Below are 20979 nucleotides of genomic sequence, written 5' to 3' on the forward strand. Positions count from 1 at the left end.
TATAAAAAAAACTAAACAAGAAGAAAATATGATAAAGAACGAAATTGACTGTTGTCTAATCACCTGTCAACCTCAATAGTAATTATACTGATATATGATATATAACACATTGACAATGAAAATGCCTATTTCTCAGTTTAATCAAGTAGTGTATTGCAACTCCGTGCATAATCATAACACCAGAAAGGCAAATACTGGTCATATAACAATCCCCTATCCAAAAACTAATTTTATGAAGAAAACTGTCCTGTGTTGAGCTATTGTCATCTGGAATTCCTACTCAAGTGTGTCAGCTTTGTAATAAGCAGTCATTTAAAAGACATCTTAGATGTTTAGTGTTGATGTAGGTTTTTATATGTTTTGATTAAAGTAATTATATTAATATTGTATTAACATTTAGTCCTACTATGAATGGAAATTAGATTGTATGTATGTATGTGTTTGTGTATGTATGTATAGATATGAAATGTGTATATGCGATTTTGTTATGATTGAAATGTGTATATTGTTGTTGTAATGTAATTTTTTTTAGAATGGACCCCAGGGAGACTAGCTGATTGCACAGACTTTCAGCTAATGGGATCCTCAATAAATAAACAAATAAATAAACAAATTCATTGCTGGAAAAAAATAAATGGTACACAAGGTGGCCCTGGTATTAGTCACAAGGGCCTCGCCTGTTGAATTTCTCCCAGCGTCATGTCACTGAACCCAGGGAGGGCACCTCTGGATATGAGGATATACTGGTGGAGATGGGAGCTGTGAACTGGAACAGGGTGAAGTAAGAGTGTGTGTGTTTGTGTGTGTGTGTGTGTGTGTGTGTGTGTGTGTGTGTGTGTGTAAGAAGCAGTCTCTCCAGCCAGCTGGAGTGTGACTGGCTGACTTTGATAAGGTCAGCCGCAGGGGCCCCTATTGTCATACAGTCGTGGCCACCTGCCAGCCCCACTGTCATCAGCACTGGCACACTGCGGCTCCATAGTTTACACTCACACGCAAACACACAGCACATGCATGGGAAATACACAAACACTGAGGAAACACACAATCCTCGTAAGCTGACACACGCTCAACAGTAAATGTGTTTGCTGGCAGACAAAAAAGCCAGTAAATCTGTTTGGCTCGATGGATATTGTCTAAATGGCAGTTCCACTTCAGCAAATTCCCCAGCTGAAGCCTTTTCTGTCTGTCTTGTCTGTCTGTAAAAGTATCTGCCTGATAGTCTATCATATCCCTCCAGTAATTCATTGAGGGATTTTTGTGAGTACTGCCAAAATGTTTAATTTAGTCGTGGTTTCTATAAGACATAATATACATAATGTGCAATTTGCAAAGTCTTTTAAGTTTTGAAAGTCGATGACTGGTAATAAGAAAAGGAACAAAAAGAAGGGCTTGCATTAGGTTGTAGTTTGATTTGACTATCCAAGCATTCAAATTTCTGTATATGGTTATATCATTTTTAGATTTCATATTTAAAACACACTTGGCTGCTCTTGATATAAAAGTGTGAGAATTGCCCTTGTCATATGTATAAATATTACAATATATGTGGGTGAATTTCTCAAAGATCTTTGTAATGTGGCGCTGTCACTGTTATGACTTTGCATTGGGCAGTTACAGAGTTCTCCCTTTTCCTCTACGCTTCTGCGGCAACAGCTGCTAATTGCATTTTGACTGATTATCAGCATGAGACTGTAACTCACCAGCCAAGAGAACTAGTTTCCAACAGATAGAGATGGAGAAAATGATTAAGAGCACGACAAAATAGAAGAAGGGGGAATGAAAATGAAAAAAGGGGAAAGATCAAGGCTGTTCTCAAGCGTATTAAGCTAGATCTTTTTCTACTTGGGCCAATCAAACAACAAGTAAGCTTCAGGGCAACACAGTGAGTAACGTGTACACAAACAGGCAGACAGATAGAAAGCACCTGTACAGTGTTACTGAGCAACTGGTTACTGCCCTAAAGGGCAGTGGGCTAAAAACCCAATTAAGACCCTTATATAAGCCATTCCTACTTACTAATTCTTATGTGTGAATCATGTGAACCAGAGTTTTTCTAAGTGTGTCTGTACTACACCCATCTTTGGGGAATTGGGTGGATCTATTCAACCACTCACATATTTTCCAATGAGAAAAGGGACCGAGCCCATTGAATAAGAGGATGGGGGTATTTCCGTTAATTCTCAGCAGGCTAATCACACACACACACACACACAAACACACACACACACACACACACACACACACACACACACACACACACACACACACACACACACACACACACACACACACACACACACACACACACACACACACACACACACAGGTAATTTCACTACACACACACTCACACGCTATCTCTGTCCCGAGTTTATCCTTTTTCCAGTCATCATGCATGCTTTCTCTGAGAGGATGGCCTTTTAACATTTTCTGTGTCCCTGACAGAGAAAACACCGACCATGATGTTGGCTGATAAGCCTCACTCAGGCTTACTGGGTCAATATGCAGCCACACAACATGACACGGCTGTAAAGGTCCTAATCTGCATCCCAACTACTCATGTGTCTTTTTCTCTCTTAGCCGTTCTCTTTTAAACACATACACTCACACATGACTTACAGGAAGTTGACACAGCCGGTGCCGGGCGGTGGTGCGATCCAGACAAAGCTGAAGCTGGTGGATGGCTGGTGGCTGACATGTGAAGCGACCACGCTGCAAACAAACTGGGTTCCACCAAACTGCCGCTCTGGCATCACACCTGGTGGAGGGAGGAGAAAAGAATGAGACTGAAAAGATACATTGAGAGAGACAGAGAAAGTCACCTGGCTGGCTAAGCCTCGATTTGAAATGTTTTGTGCCATCCAATAATTGAATTAGTACCAAAAATGTTCTAAACCTTAGTCTTTTAAAAAAATAAATGTTTTCCATGACATTAAGTAGCAGCTGGTTTCCATGTATTTTACTACAATATTAAAATCAACTTGTGAAGACATAAGGGGCCCTATCTTGCACCCGTGCAGCGTGCCGCAAAGCCTGACACAATTGTCTTTGCTATTTTAAGACCTTCCAGTGCCCACGTCGTTTAAATAGCAAACTCAGGGGCGGCCTCTAGCTCACCCAGTAAGAGCATTCGCCATGTGGGCTGAGTCCTGCAGCGGCGTGGGTTCAAATCCAACCTGCTACCCTTTGCTGCGTGTCATCCCTCATCTCTTTCTCCCCCTTTCAAGTCTATCCAGTGTCTAGATAAATTATGTAAGTAATCTTTAAATAGCAAATGCACCTGCGCCCATCTTTGCACCCATGGGCGTGCTTGTCTTAGAGGGAGGTGTGTTCAGGTGAATTCTTGGCGTATTGCTATCTTGAGGCAGTGGGAAGTGATCACAAAATTGACCAACAAAAACCTGGTCTAAAGTCAATAGTGCAGTATTTCATTGTTATTTTAGCAGCACCTAGGCTTATGCACAGCACGCACACTATGCTTGTTACACACACACACACACACACACACACACACACACACACACACACACACACACACACACACACACACACACACACACACACACACACACAGGGAAACGCAGCAGCAGACAAACATGCAAAAGATTACAAATAAAAATATTATGGAGCAAATCCGCCATCATTATAGCAAGGTACAAACGTGCCTGGCTTTTAAATGGAATGGGAGATGACACTCTGATTGGTTTATGCATGTTACACTCAAAAAAAGCCTATGAATTAATGAAGGCACTAAGTACAGCCCTTTTGAACCATGCGCCCAGCACACAGACCCTTTTTTCCACTGTCAAACTAGCAAAAGTGGATTTGGACACGCCCTAAACGCACCTGCGCCATGCGCTTCACGCCGTGTGCTTAGATCGTTAAAATAGGGCCCAAAATGTGTATATTATAGGTTAAAGTCATTTATCACAGTATATGTCATGTCTGCTTTTATCTTTGTAAAAGTTACATTATCATTGTGGGGTAAGCCCATTTATAAGAAACTGTATGGCTTGTATAGTCTGCCAGTGGTGTGCGTTCATGTGGCTTACTTAACAACATTGCCTTCGGAAAACCACACCAAAAACAGAGACAAACAACTGATAAAACGTGGATGTGGTGTAAATTGGTGGTGAAATTATGGTCTCTTGAATTACAAACACTGCTTTTTGGTTTTCCAACTCTCACCAGTTTCCAAACTGCAGACTTTAATAAAAAGTATTCGCACTCCACAACATTGCTGCACACTCATAGTTACTTTCACAAAAATAAAACACACAAGAATATTGATGTTCACTGTCACGGATTACCAACAGTATCTCAAGTAAGTGTCAGGTTGGTTTTATACAGCAATAAAATGAAAGTAACATTAAAATAAAAAATGGTATCTTGTGCAAGATGGTTTGCAGCAAAGTCAAACCTATCAGCTTGCATGCAATTAAAATACTGCAATAATGTTTGGTAAGAGAGAGTGCACAAATGGGCAATACATTATAAAGTAACACTTCTTACAGACAAATCAGCATAAGTCTGAAACTAATTCTTAAGGTGACTGGCCATTGAATTTAACCAGATACACTAAGAAAGAGCCACAAGGACCTGCGTGATATAAGAGTATAGATATCTACCCAATGTCTCAAGTTTTGCACATACTGTACATATCCACCTTATCCAATTCTCCCTTCTTTCTGTCTGCTTTTCATTTTTTCCCTGACTCTTTTGATCTCATGCCATTCTACTGATATTTTTCCATCCACTGGCATCCTACAGTACAGTTTTCTTTTTCTTCTTCATTGCTTCCTGCCTCACACTCACTTCTAATCCAACGTCTCTTCTTTGCTCTTTTTCCCCCTCTACTTCTCTTCTTTCATCATTTATTTTTTTCTCAACCCTCTCCTTCTTTTCTCCCTCCCTGTGAGCTGACACTGACATAACACTGCTTTTATTAATGAGGGTCTGTGTCCGGCTGTGATTGCATCGATGGAATGACATCATGTCACACAATCTTTCCTTCATATCAGAGAGGGCAAGGGCAGGACGCCGCCGCACTCATCAATCACTACGCAGACATACAGAACAGTTTAATAATTTACTGATACTAAATGGCTTTGTAGTGTCTGCGAATAGGCATCCAAACTGTGCAGTAACTATCACGAATGCAAACACAACTCGGGTATGTGTGCATCTTCCAGACAGATAATTTGGGCATTTGTCATAATTTTACAAAACAAAGTCAACATAGTGTAGTCCGATGCTCACAATGCAAACACATTCAGCTAGTTTTAAAACGTATGTGATGTACCATCTGTGTATTAGGGCTGTTATCGAAATCGCAGGGGGGTGCAATATTTGTTAACGGCAAAATATGTGTCAAACCATTCTGAATTATTGTGGTGCTACAGAGACGTCCCGGCCCACAAATCCTATCCTACAGACTAAAGAAAAAAGTCTTTGTTTGGTACAAATTCTCGCAAAAATCAAACTGTAATCCTCATCATCATAATGTAATTTTTTGTTATTTAAATTTTTTTTTAATGAAAATGAGAATAATGATACAAAAATTATAATTTCCTCCAATATCGTTAATCATATTGCAATTGCAATATAAGTCAAAATAATCGCAATTAGATATTTTCCTCATATTGTACAGCCCTACTGTGTATGAAGATATGCTCTGAGCTGCAGTGCTCTGGTGGCTAGCCTAACACAATCCTCTCCTCTCCTTTCCTCAATCATAACTCAGCTCACTGAAAACATAATCAGCGATGATTAATAACATTGGAGCTTTAATATCCCCTGAATCAATGTGCAAATCAATATGCAAAGATTGTGTGTGTGTGTGTGTGTGTGTGTGTGTGTGTGTGTGTGTGTGTGTGTGTGTTTTTTAAACTAATTATTTAAAGAGACATAATTCCGCCCATTTCTGACAGTAATAAATGTGACCTCACAGATTGCATCCATAAATACACACAATGTCGACAGCACCATAAATGTTTCTGTTTAACCCAGCCAGCTGTTTGTGTGTATTTTTGTGTGTGCTCGTTTGTATCGTTTTTTCAGATTGTTGATGCGTATGTGTGTGTGCCACGGTACAAACAAACCTAGTTATTATTGCTGTCGGTTGAAAAACTAAGAAAAACAAGCCTGTTTTGAAATTGAGCACCATGCATTTTTGTTTACCCTGTGGGATCTGCAAAGATTTTCTTGTAAAAGTTCTCATGCAGAGAAACATCAAACTCTTTAACTAGAGTTCAAACTGAATAATCATCAAAGCTATATGATTTGAAAGGTTTCACATGACAATAACATATTGTGTCATTATGTGTGAGTTCATGCACGAGGCGTCGAGCAAAGCAGCCTTTTACATTGCTAAGGAGCTGCTGGTGTGTAATAACAGACTGAGATGTAATCACCCACTAATAGTACTGCTATTCTCCAATCACCTCTTGGCTACAACCTCTCTGTGTAATGACTACGATTTACTCTTAAGCAAACACATACACACTCATACAGGGAAACACACATAAACACACATAACTGTCTTGGGTTATTGCCATGTTGTTTGCCTGGGCAAGATCTCCCAGCACCCTATCTTCAGAAAAGCAGAAATTGCTTTTGTCCAGTTCTTACGTAGCACTCAGGCAAGCATGCATTGACATACCCATACATCTTTCTCTCTTTTTAACCCCTGTTCTGACACAAAAGACACATTTCCAGAACAATTTCCTTGCTGTTATGTGCCATACATCTACTGCTGCAACCAAGGCCGTCAAGACAACAGTTTCGGCACTAAATGTCCAATTTTGTGGCAGAAGAAGAGAAGGAGAAGTGCTGTGAATCTTTCTCACCACATCGCCATGGTGCAATTTGAGAATCCCTGCAGATGTGCATAATACAAGCTTAGCTCTCATGGCAATGGAAACACTATCTGGAAAGCTCCAAAGACAAACGGAAAGAGAGTGTGGTGATGAGTTGAGCAGCAGACTCAGCCGGGGAGATAGCAGTAGTAGGGGAGAAAGCAGCAGAAGGAGACAGTAAACGGGCTGTGGCCGGAGTGGACAGAAGGACAGAAACAGTGACAGCACCAGTCACTCATCATTAAGTAAAAGAAAATGGTGGGCAGGGCACCAACAACAACTTAAGCGCTGGCCAGAGTGTTTTTTCATTTACAGTGATGACAAATTAATGTAATAAAACCCTAATTAATTAAGGAAAAGCTTCTATAACTTGAATGGGAAAACGAACTAATACTGGATGAAGTAAAAACCAACACAGAATCCAATGTTTGAAACAAAAAAACAGCGTATCATTGTGAGAAAATTAGGAAAACAAAGAAAATAGCAGCAGACAGAGAGGGGTAGAGAGAGGATATGGCTAAAGAGAAGCAGAGAGCAGTTAGGCTAGGGTGAAGATGAAAAGGCAGACTGATGCACTCCAGGACACAGCAGCGCTGGGACTCGACACTGCTCACAGAATTTCTATTCCCACTTGAAAAATACACTCAGGCGTAAAAATGCAAATAACAAAACTAGTCCCTTTCATGTCCGGGTGAGAGAGAGAGAGAGAGAGAGAGAGAGAGAGAGAGAGAGAGAGAGAGAGAGAGAGAGAGAGAGAGAGAGAGAAAATCCCTATTATTCACTGAGATCCAAATGTTCCAACAAGCAACAAGCTGTAGTGAACCTGGGCAGAAAAAAACATAAAGGCTCTTTCGTCATTGTGAAATGAAAACATATAACAAAGCTCTTCCTGTGTCCTTATACACTGGGGTCACACCAACTTTAAAAACTGTTATTTTATTACTGTTAATAATTTATTCTTTTTTTTTTTTTACAGCATCTCTGGTACCTGATCTCTGGTAACATATGTGACTGATCTTATCTTTGCTTCATGTGCTTGTTTTCTTTTCTTTTTTTCTTTCTTTTTTTAAAGATAATTTTTTTGGGGAGAGAGGGGGTCGGATTCTCACCCTGGACATCTGCGTCGAGGCATAAACCTCTCAGTACATGTGCGCCTGCTCTACCCACTGAGCCAACCCGGCCACTGCTTGTTTTCTTTTCTGTTAATATTTTGTGCTTTGTTCATCTCCTCTTTTCTCACTCTTGATCCCCCCCAAATTCTCTTACTTTACAGTAATTACAGTACTTGATGCAGTTGTATCAAAACCCAAAGTAATCGGCTGAATGAAAGGAACAACTTGCTACTTTTTTGGCTTTTAACCTCTTTCCACAAAATGAAAAAAAACATTTAAAAACGTTTAGTTTTTAGTGGCCACCATTTATGCTTCATCAACTATGATTGTTTGTTCTCCACATTTGAACTCGTTAGCAAACAATCAGCCGCATGCAGAAACACCTAATGAGCTGACGATGACAGAAGTTGTAGCTGCAGCACAAATGCCATGGGTGATCCATTCATACTGCATGTTAGATAAGTATCAGCAGAGGCCACTTCTAATTCAATAAACAGCCACAGAGGGATCTTGAAGGACTGTTGCAACCACACATCCACAGTCAAATGCACACATGCAAATATGTGCATGCACGATCGCGCTCTTACACGCAAACACATGCAGTTCTTTCACATGCAGATTGGGCATTTATGAGCTGTCGGCAGTGATTAATCTCAAGGGAAGATGACCTGCTAACTCCCACGGTGTGACTGGGCATGTTTCATAAATATAAACACACACACCCACACACACACATCTATATATGCATCCTTGGGCATGCCCACACACAAACTTATTCAAAAACACACAGGAAATGGGTGTGTCAGAATTGTAAGGGTCATAGTATGTTGGTTGTAGGGCTGTCACCTCGACATCAATCTGTGCTGGTAATTATGTATTCATATTCAGCCTGCCCATATCTCCAGTAAAGACTTGTTCTTCACATGTTCCCCCTCTACACAACACTTCAAATCACATCTGTGTTTGGACCCAGCATTTTTTATCTGTCTTTATATCTCACTTTGCAAAGCTAATGAGCTTTTCCACAGCCAAGCTCAAAACAAGTCAAATAGATGGAGTGAGAATTCTCTCTGATGGAGCAGATGGGCAATCGGTGGCTCAGCCTGGCAGCGACTTCACACTGTAGGACCAGCAGGAGCCGGTCTAACTGGCATTAGAACCAACTGATAGTTAGGTTTTGTGGCAGAGTTGCGAGGATTTGAGAGGCAACATTCAAATTGATATGCACATTTACGAGAATCACTCAGAGTTTATACACACCATTTGACATCTGGTCAGTACATAGCTACTGGATTTTGCACTCATTTCACAATTGTCCTTCAGCAATGTCTGGCTTGGAGAGCAACACAAAACTACTAGTTTGACTGATCTGTCTGTAATTTGACTCTATCCATTCCTGATAAATGTTTTCTAAAAACCATTTAAACATGTTTTTCTTACTAGTTTTCCAACTGACACGAAGGCAGTGGGAAAATGCACTTTAGTCCTAAAGGTAAAATGAATCAGGGTGCTTGTTGGTTCCTTTCTATCAACAGTTGATATACAATTTTTTTCGATTGCTAAACGACAGTGGGCACAACTGGAGTCACGTGCAAAACTCTAACTACAGTCTGCACAGCAGCAGTTCATGTGGACCAAACTCTAGATCGTTTTTCATTGCTTGAACACAGTTTTCAGAACTCTACACACTTATCCCATGACTTTAACCACAACGTGCACAACACTGTAGATTTACAGCACTTTGTTCAAATGCTAACACACTGCTGTCAAAACTGTTAACCACACATTCAAAACAGAATAGCCTAGATTTCAGTCTGGTGCCTATCAAACACTGCTGATTGCAATTTTAGCTGAAAGCCTAAAAGCCTAAAGTGAACATATACGGTATTTATACAGAGAAAGCTCAGAAAGCCTTTTTTTGTATACAAACACAAAATAAGAAAGAAACAATTATACACTGTACTGTTTGAGAGAAACAGGTAAAAGAGCAAAAATACCAATATGTCCAGGTAAGATGTCTGAGGTTATGTACACAGCCATAAAAAAAGTAAAAAACACTATATCTTTACAATAGTAAAACTGCGTTCTTACTGTTTTTCTGAAAGTAATGGTGAAAGCAATAGAAACACCACATTCATTTGTATTTAGAGATGATGCAGACATCCAATGTGATGAAGAAAACTTGCCACATGATGCTGGAGTCACACTATTAGTCACACTATTCTTTGGTACTGTTACGTATGTACCTTTAGTTTGTTTTCCCCAGTAATTCCATAAATTACTAGAGACAAAATACTATATTGAAGAAAACTGCTGATTTTCATTCCTTCTTTTTTACCTTATGTAAAAATTAGTATGCTATACAATCTATATTTTGTCCTTAAATAAACTATTGAGTAGTGTAAAAGTTACTCAAATTGTTCAAACTGTAAAGATGAAAAAGTTTGTAATTTCTGTATTGGTGTTTGACGCTAGTGTTTTTACCCTGAGTGTGTTCTGAGTGACAGTGTGTGTTATCTCAGTGAGGCTTGTGCAGAGTGATTGGCTGCACTGAGCCTGTTTTGCAGGTGATGTGAACTGTTTAGCTCATGTGACTGTTGGTAGTTTGAGTTTTGCACATGTGACTCCAGTTGTGCCCACTGTCGTTTAGCAATCGGAAAAAACTGTAATAAACTGGTGCAACTTCACTGGAGCAAGTGTTATTAATGAATTCATGTTTAGTGAATTTATGTTCAATGCTAAAGCACATACTGCACAACCATAAGCGCACATGCATTTTTATGACCCTGTACGCCTGCACACACAGATACATAATCAACCACAAACAGAATATTAAAATGCATGTATGCGTAGCAGTTTGCTCGGAGCGTTAATGAAATGAAATGAATTCCTATGAAGTAACGTAATGTGCTGTAAGAAGAAGATTAGGTTATTTGATTTTTGTCTTAAGAATTTATATTTGTTACCACTCACTATATACTTTTTTGATTAAACACAGAAAAATGGGTCTCATTTAAAAAGCACAGATTAATGTTTACGCTGCACATCTTTTGTCTTCCAGGCATCTTGTGTGCGTGTGTGTCTATGTGCACACTCAGACAGAGAGATAATAGCCATATAAGCAGTGATCATTCTCCCTCTTAGACTCAGACTTAGAAATTCAATGTATACCACCCCAGATAATTTGGAGAGCAGGCCAATTAAAGGCTCATATTTCATGCGGTAATTCTTAAAACCTGTCATAAACCTATTGGAGCATTAACATGTGTTATTAAAATCCTGTGAATGTATGGGAATCTGTCAAAAGCCAGAATAATGCCTCTGTCAACATGTTTCAAGAGAAGGCCACACAATGGCAACATAAATGATACATCACAACAGTACTGACAGCCTGAGTAGGGACCCCATACGCTTTGTGCTGCTGAATGATCCCATGCTATGTGTGTGTGCGTTTGTGTGCGCCTGTTGTGTTGCATTCACCGACGCTTCTCAACACCATCCTCAGCTGGTCAGTCGGGCCACTGCAGGGTCTCACGGCGCATGGCATCCTAACTCTGATCTGCTATTGGCTGCAACGAGCATCCATCTCAGCATCTGCCAATCACTACCATGGAGACAGGTTGGCAGCGTTGTGGTGATGGCAGGGGTCTGGCACAGCTTTGCCAGGAGGAAGCTGTGTGTTAATATGGGTGGTGAAAGATGCCAGTGGCCAGGGGGAAATGGGGTATGAGACTCTGTGGGAAAATGTGAGGGGGAGAGGTTTTCCTTATGAATGAAAGACAGTTTAACTGGCAGTAAAGGACACCTGGAGGTCTGCTGAGCTGTATATGCGTGTAGGTGAGCATGCACGAGAGTGTATATGACAGACTTACTGTGAATATGTATATGTTTACATTAATATATTTTTCCATGTGTTCAATTGAATGTTCTGTGAAAGAAGCCGTTTGTGTATAGATAAAAAATGTACGTATTCATGCCCTGGCCGTAAGCACCAGACCAATTTTTGCCCATATGCATACATTTGCAGAACAATTGCTCTTTCATTTAGGCTTCCATTGTATCTCATAGCATCCGTCATCCATCATCCATAAACTCCTAAGGCAAGGACACACACACACACACACACACACACACACACACACACACACACACACACACACACACACACACACACACACACACACACACAAACATAAAAAGCTAGGGCTTATTGTAGGAGCTGCCAGTATGGCTCTAACCAGCTGAATGAGAAAAAGTACTGTACACAACATATGGTCATACATGAACAATTATTTAATATAAATACATTTTATAATTGCTTCTTCTTGTGTAATGTGCCCTTTACATCTATCAAAACCAATGACTGAAGAAAATAAACATTTAGTTCATTGTTAGAGGCTGCATACTGCTTCCTTTCATTGATCAAGAGCTACAAGCCATACAAGCGTGAATGATAAATGGAATACAGGAACACTACTGGAGCACAATATACCCCCCTGAACTAATGTGTCATAATTGAAATGAATCAAACAAGTGTTGTGTGTTTTGGAGCCCCACCCTGTATAATAGATGAGACTTCTACATCTCTGCACAGCCATGCAATCCATCTCAAAGGCACACTCACATACTCTCAAACACACATATAGTATATCCAAATGCATGTATACATGCAGGTGCATGCAAATAATACACTGTAACAGTACCATGAAAATTCCAATTTTGTTACAAATTGGGTCTTATTTTTTAGCTTTTCATTTGTACAGAGAGTCTGGCCATAGACAGCATACTGTATAAGAATGGACCAACAGACCCCGTTGCTCTGGACAGAGACCAGTGAAGGCTATTAGAAGCACTTTTCCGGTGAGCGCTAGCGTTACTGCGCAGCCTCCAACTGAGAGAGACAACATAAATGTGACGTGAGCAACGTGTCTGAAAGTTGTAAGTCTTCTGGTAGCTGTGCCAAGAGAAATCTCAATCATTCCTAATCTCGCAGAGACGGAAAGCGTAGGTATATGTAAGGAGACAACATGGGCACAGACCCAAGTTGTATGAAAACAGAATTTCCCTTTTGCTTCCTTTTATGTATTTGATAGAGTCAAAAACATTTTTAGAGTCAGGTTGAGAAACAGGGGCTTGATTAAAACTGGGTTCAGTCCCAGGCTCAAGATGTTTGTGTGAGTTATGTAAACCATCAGGGTGAAATGTTGCTGAAAGGCCTAACTGGAGTGACATAGCCGAGCCTGCTGATTGCTAGTGTGAGGCCTATGGAGCAGCACCCAGTGGAGGACAGCCAGCTCTGTGCCCCAGGAGAAGCTTACCACACTGGGTGGCAAAGTCACCAAACTCCCCTTCCCCCACAACTCCAGTCCTTGAGCACCAATTTCTTCTTCCACCCCTCCATCCATCCATCCATCCATACGTCCATCCGTCAGTGAAGCCCATGAGCGGCAGGCTTCTGTGGGTGTGTGTCATTGTAGCTTGGCAGGCACACGCCACAGCTTTAACAACAGGCGCCAGGGCTAATTTGATTTTTAATTCAACACGACTCCTCGGCTAATAGTTTGAGCTGGGGATTAATTAATCTGATTTGACTTGTGCTAATTTCTTGCAACCACGTCCCTGCTCCCCACCCGTCAATGCAGCAAATAAACAAGGCGGTGGTGTTGCAGGCTCTGTCCTGACACACATGTTGAGTATGAGAAATAGAGACCTGCGGCGACAGGTGAGGAGCCAGTGGAAAGCCTAGGGAAAGCAAGGCACGGTGCCTGTGCTGTATTTGCATGTGTGTGTATGTACAGTATGTGTGTGTACCTAAATGTGTTGATGGAGGAGGCTGGAGCTGAGCCTGGACTGACAGAGGAATGCTGGGAGGCAGTTAACTAATCACGGCAACAGCCTGGCTCTCGTAAGGAGGGCGAAACACAGAGAAGGTCATCAACTATTTTCACTGCCAAAATATGGGTCAGGTTGAATCTGAGTGAGTTGTTCACAGATAACTTGTATCTAATATAAATAATAAAAAAAAAATGGGCCAGTCAGTGGAGCATTCCTGTTATTCTCTGAGGCTTTTAGAGGGTGTAGGGCCAGATCCAGCAGGGCCCTACAGTGATTAACCAGTAGAACCACCAAGATGCTCGTCTCACAGAGTCAGAGAGCACTTCCCGTTTTTCTAATACTCTCTGCAAGGGAACTTTAAAAATGAATAGAACGCAGAGTGCAGCCCGGATGGCTTGCACTTTGTGGAGAAGGCTTTGTTAAATCACTTTCTCGCAGTTTGCACACCAAACCCACAGATGCCCACACACTTGCAAGGTGCATGTGGAGGTATAGAGTATAAGGAGTTTTATATCACAACACAACAAAGATACATTTCAAAGTCAGCTTGACTCTTTGTTGAAATGATGCAAACCCACTAGTGTTTACAGAAATGTGTCAAACTGAGCAGTCTTTGAGTCAAAGCTCTCTCTGTCTTTATTCTATCTTTATTTCTCTCTCCTCTCTCATTCTCTCTGGCTTGTAACCAACCTCTCTGCATGGCAGAAAATAACATTGCTCTGCTCAAGAGAGACCACACATGGGAGAAACAGCCTACGCCTGCTGCTCTCTCCTGCAGAACAAAAAAATAATAATAACATTAAAAAACTGGCCAACATCTCACACACCACTTTGAAATCTCTATCGCAGTCAGTGCAGCTCCTGCTTTCCCCTCTTTATGCTCTCTCGGCCACCCTGGACCTTTTTTTTTTTACCATACATTTGGATGTAGAAAATACAGCAGGAAAGGAAAAGCACTCAGATGCCCAGCATGTGCATACAAGTATGTGCGCTCTCATAAAAAGCAAATATAAACACACACACACACACACACACACACACACACACACACACACACACACACACACAAATAGATGCACATATACATGAGCACAGACATGCTGAATACCACATACAAATGTAAGCACACCTAGTGAAGCTGTGGGAGTTCAAAGAAGGGGCTGTGTTTTCCAAGAGAGCTAGTGTACACTGAGTGAACAAGCAAATTCCCAGCAGCACTGCTCCAGCAGGTCTACTGTACCATCACAAGACCTACGCTGTTGGGATGTATAGCCAAAACTACTGCACTTGTTCAGAGTCTGCTGTGGGTCTACCTTAAATTAATAAATTATTTTGTATTCTGTTTGAATCCATTGGAGGTGGTGTTGGTTTTCGCTTCTAAGGAGGCTTTGCACATTGAAAGAAGCTACATGACTTGTGATGTGCATAATCATCCAAGCAATACTCTGGACTGTGAGAGCACCCAAATGTTTAGCCACCTGTTAGCAGCTTCTAGGCATTGTGAGATTGGTGGGGGAGGACATGCCGGGCAATGTGAGGGACAGAACAGAGGCTCAGTCTGGGTGCAAGGGGTGGGAAAGTCCTGTGCCAGCAAAGCAGGGAGATTTACAGCAAGGCGATCTCAACACTGTGCCGCAGAGAACACAAATCACCTCCCATACATAACCCTGCCCCTGACAACTCATTTCATCTTCTGCACTAATGAATTCATCATCAGGAGGGATCTTGCCTTTGGGTGCCTCAGCCCTGAGCAGAGAAGGAGTAATGACTTAGATAAGTCATTATCATTATCAACATCATCACCAACACCACCAGCACCACCTTGCCTCTGTTCAGCCCATAGTTCAGGAGCAACAGTTTGAGACTGTGCGATGTCCTTCACAGAGTTTTAACAGAGGAACATTGGCATTGTCCAAGGTTATTACAAGGTTGGATGTCAGAGCAAATGTGTCACAGACAAGCATCCTAAGTGTGAGAAGCAGCATGAGCGTGCGTATGTCAATGGAATTTGAATGTGTTGTGGTATGAGTGGATAAATCAGTGAGTGTGAGAGCTCTCATGGTAGCAAGCAAGTGTATATGTGAGTGTGTGTGTGTGTGTGTGTGTGTGTGTGTGTGTGTGTGTGTGTGTGTGTGTGTGTGTGTGCGTGCGTGCATGAAGGAGTCTAAGCGGCACAGTCAGGGAGCTGTCAGCTGAGAGCCAGGGAGCAGGTTGATCACAGGGCTGCAGTGTGTTTGAAGTCTCCTAGGGACTGACAGCAGCTCTCCCCATGGGAACCCCTTCCTTCGCCCCTTCTTTCCTCCCTGCACCATCCTTTCTCTATATCATTCCTCTTTATCCTCAATCTCTCCCTACACAGTAACTCTAACCATCTCAGTTTTTCTACTCATCCCATTGATGGAAGGGGTATGCAGAAGCACACTTCTGCACTCCTGGGACTGTTAGTGCTTCCAAAACAAGGCTTTGTTCAGGAGGAATCACACCTGTGAGTGTGTCTCTGTAAATACTGACATGATGAGCTGCCATCTCTCATAGTCTGACATTTTGACTGACATTCAATCTGGCTTGGTGGCAGGAGGGCACAGACAGCCAACCTTCAGCCTTGAGATGGATGAGTGTGTGGATATCATGATTTGAATGCATAATTGTGCATAATGAGAAGGAAAGACCATTCACGATTGTGTATTTCCATATGTTTCTATTTCCGCATGGGACCTGTTAAATGTGTGTATGGTATGATTACACTTCTGGCTGCACACCCTATCTGGCCCCGCCTCCAGAGGTCAAGGTGCAGCAGGATTTCATCTTTAATCGGGCTGTGTGATAGCATGAACCCATCCGTCATGGGGACAGTGTCGGCTGGATGTCCCTGTCACTAAGCTGTCCATTTTGTCAGACCGCCAGATCCATCATATTGAGATGGGGACAGATCCTTGCTAGCAGAAGCCAACCACCCCGCAAATACATACAAATATGCAGATTAACGACAAAACAAACATCACCCTTGCAAACGCGCTATCCATCAATGACCAGTTTCTCAGTAGCTCAGCATTGGCACGGCAACACCAATCAGCCACTCCGTCAGAGGGAGTGATGAAACGCCATCATCTCATCTTCTTCCCCTCCTTATATCATTCACATACTGTCTCCTTTTCATTGGTCCCTCTTTGCCATTTTTCATGCACACTTTCTTCAATGTTCTCCTTTCACTCTCCACTCAAACTCATTTCCTTAATCTCAAACACTTTGTCAGCCCCATGTTGGCATTTTCGCCTATCCATTTCCCTCTTCTGTCTATTTTCAAAGCTCTCTCCTCCCTTCAAGTGCCTTTTCTTCATCATTGTAATTATGAAATATCTAGAGACATTTAGAATGAATACTTGTTTTGTCTTGTGTTTGAATGGATAATGATGTGATGGAAAACATTTTGCCATTAGGGGAGCAATACAAATCCGACCAGATGTGACATTTCTTTCCATACATGCCCTGGTCTGTGGGGTCCAATACATCACCTCATCATTGCTGTGCGACTTACAACAGCAAACTGTTCTCATCTAAACTCCAACCAAATACATTCAAATTATGACAATGTACAAAAGTCATTGTTTTCATCATAAAATCTTTGAAAACGCTATTTTGAAAGCTGTGTGAGGTTCTTTCAGAAAGCCAAGAGGCTGGAATGGAAAGAAAGTGCTCTTAATGGAATAAAAGTCAAAGGAGGGAAAAACATGAAGCAGAAGTTGGAATTCTCCAGCAGCTGAGTCAGTTCAGACTCAAGTTGCTTTTCTCCACGCACGTTACACACACACACACACACACACACACACACACACACACACACACACACACACACACACACACACACACACACACACACACACACACACACACACACACGTGTGGAGTCTAAAAGTTTCACTGTAAAACATGTTGCAAAGGTCTCCGATGAGCAATTAGATTGTCAAACTAGACTACAAGATATAATGAAATGAATCACCTTACACACTCTACCGTATCCATTTCCTGCATGTTGTGACTGAATGAATCTTTCCCACAACGACATGTTGAGTCTTTCCTTCCAGCCCCTTGAAATAGGATAATTGTTGCGTCTGTGCCTCAGCCAGACTGGTTTATCAGGCACCTTATGGGCACATTTATAAAAACCACAGTCAATTTACACTCCTGTGTTCTCCCTCTCTCAAGCGGGCCAGGCTTCCCAACATAACATTGTTTTTAGCTTCAGTTTGTCTGATTATGCGCTAGCCATAGCAAAGCAATTACAGCATCATAAAGGTTTGTGGTTAGCCACCCAGCGGCTAGTAGGGGGGATCCCATGCCTTTAGGCAGTGAAAGAATGAGCCTTGGGCAACCGGAGCCGCAGCTCAGCCCAGAAGCCGAAAATATGGCATTCCTCAGATTACCCTGATTGCCACCCCAATGGCTCTATTAGACTTGAGTTAATTTGACGAGTGGGTGTTCTGACGACACAATAAAAAGTCAGTCCCTTAAAGCTTCATATTTTATTACTAATGTATTGTGAAGAGCATTGTTGTTCAGAGGGAGTGGAAGGCAATAAAAGTCTCACTTCTCTGTCTCCATGTTGTTGTGTCTTTTTGTGTACGTGTGAAGGTCTCTACATTAGTGCATGTGACAGATCAAAAACAGAACAAACACAACACACAAAGAAAAAGTAGGACCAGTGATAGAGCATGTATATTTGCATGCAGTGTGGTCGTGCACTGGAGTTTTCCATAAAAAGCAGTCAAGTGTGACACGGAAGGCCGAGGGGAATTCTCTCTTTGGAGGTCGACGTGCAGTCGTCCTGTCTGCTCGCTGCAACAGCTCTGACCACACCAACCACGAGACATCCCCACACAGTGTACAAATACTGACCTGTCTGTCTCCACAGCTTCCTGCCTTTATCTGTTTATTCCATCTTCATTTTTCTCTGTTTCAAACCATTCATGCTCACAATACTGTATGTCTGTCTTTGTCTTTCTTTTACATAGCCGCTTTCTCTCCACTGACATCAAACCAGCAGAAATAAAATATCTACTAATTTAAAAGTGTTCCCTCTCTACTTGCTTAGCATTATCTTATGATTTCAAATCTCAAAAACCACTGATCTTCTCACTGTGTGCGATCCTGCGCTGGCTGTGTGTGCAGTGAGGTTTCATTTTTCCCGTGCTGGAGTTCATGTTATTTCCCGCACCGATACATCTGTCAACCACATGTTACCCCAGCCAGCCGCCGCTCTAGCAGCTGTACACAGCTGGAGTGTGTGTATGGGCTTCAGAGAGTGAGTGGATGAGTATTTCTTTATTGAATGTGATGTGTGTTTATGCATGTTGCTGTCCATGTGTATCCGTGTCCCCTACGTGCCTCCATTGAGGGGGATTAGAGCCACACCCTATCTTGGACCCTCTACACTAAACACTGGGATCATAAAACTCCCCCGTGACCATATTGTCCTCAAAGATCCTCAAAACAACAAGGGCCACAAAGCTGTGTTTTGTTCCATAATTGTTCCACTCCATTATCTTCAAAGCATTTTCCTTAAACACTGGCTCTCTTATGAACAGCAATGCCACTTGGTTTCCATGAGCTCATTGATGATGCTCTCTCTCTCTCTCTCTGGGAGCATCCCTCTTCAGCCCTCCCAAGGTTGAAGAACCTTCTCTCCTCAGATGTGACACACTGCCATGGACTATGCTCTGCAGACCAGCCAGGCTGTGTAGGGTATGTATGTACTAGAGGTGTGACGATATTAAAATGAGTGCAGACCAGCAGCCAGCATGGCTTTGACCTCGAAATTAGCATTGATCTCCCCACCCGTTCTTTAAAGTTGACTCTGAGTTAAGCGGAGTTGCAAATGGAAAAAAGCTGCCTGTAAAACCCAGTGTTAGAATGTTAGAGGGTACCGCCGCTCTCGCTCTCCCTCTAGGATACCCCCAGGATTCTTCAAGTTAAATTTAAGACTTTTTAAGACCTTTTTAATACCACCTAGTATGAAATGTAATGCAAACTTAATAATAATATTCCATATAATGGAAAATCAGTGTGGATTTTTTTTTCCAGTAGTTGTTCTGGCATTTTTTTTTATCTGGCATTAGCTATCCTTTTTAATTTTAATCTTTTTTTATCTTATTTATTATTTCTAGTATATTTCTTGTTTTTCTTTAGGTGTGTGAGTGTTTGTCCTTGCAACTTGCTGCTTGTAACAGAGTAATTTCCCAATTTGGGATTAATAGTCCATCTATCTATCTATCTATCTATCTATCTATCGATCTATCTACTACTTTGAATAAGGTTTGCACTTTAAAAAATAAGACTTTACTTTTATTTGTTATTTAAGGAAACTAAAGAAGTTCAGTTAGAAGGTCACACACAGCTTTAATTAGAAGTTAGAAGCTCACGCCACAGTTATTGGGTCTGAAGAAGTTAGTTATACAGGAGAGAATCCAGTCATCTGAGTTTGTGGCAAAACCTTTCACAGTACTTGTTTTTCATTTTGTGACTTTCGATTGAATAAAAGACCAGTCATATTTTGTCATTAAAGTTTTCTTCAATATAGTGTTAAAATCTTGTCTCGTTCTCGTAAACCCAATATTGTATTGTCTCGTGAGCTGAGTGTCTCGTCACACCCCTAGTATGTACTGTATGGAGGTTGTCTCATGAAAATCCCATCCACCTAATAATTGTGCAGACAAATAATGTAAAGAAAAAGTAAAACCTAGAGTCCCACAATGGGCACTAAGAAGAGGTGGCAGTAATGAATCAACCCTCTGTTTTGCCTTTATGACAACATTGATTCTATGTAGCTCCATGGAGTCCTGAAGCCCACACTGGGAGAGGATGCAGGAGAATCAGAGCAGCGAGACACAGTGCAGAGAGCACTTCAGCTGGGGACAGACTGATTGACTGGTGCTGTGAAACCTGGATGGCATCGCTGCTTAGCAGATTACACATACTGTTACCGAAGGCTTTGTAGACTTTAAACACACACCATGGAGAAACTAACAGTTCCACAAGCTGCTACCTATCAGTCTGTGTAGCCTTTCTCTTAAAACTTTTCAAATTAATGAGAGTGAAGCAAAGGTGACGCAATCCTTGCTTGGATGCCTCCCCCAGTAAGCAGGGCTGCCAAGAGTGAAGAGCTGCCCTGGCCGGGGTGA

At 41.7% G+C, this 20979-nt stretch overlaps 1 protein-coding gene across 2 annotated transcripts in view; it reads right to left on the minus strand.

Annotated features, from left to right (window-relative positions):
- The window catches only part of reln (reelin), a 106289-nt gene that overhangs the window by 56869 nt on the left and 28441 nt on the right, over window positions 1-20979 (minus strand). For both annotated transcript variants that reach the window (XM_028584835.1, XM_028584834.1), the window contains exon 3: window positions 2620-2758. In XM_028584835.1, coding sequence (XP_028440636.1) covers window positions 2620-2753 — 134 coding nt within the window. In that variant the 5' untranslated portion in view covers window positions 2754-2758. The remainder of the gene's footprint in view (window positions 1-2619; window positions 2759-20979) is intronic.

Source organism: Perca flavescens, chromosome 8, assembly GCF_004354835.1.
Source record: "Perca flavescens isolate YP-PL-M2 chromosome 8, PFLA_1.0, whole genome shotgun sequence".
Lineage (NCBI taxonomy): Eukaryota > Metazoa > Chordata > Actinopteri > Perciformes > Percidae > Perca > Perca flavescens.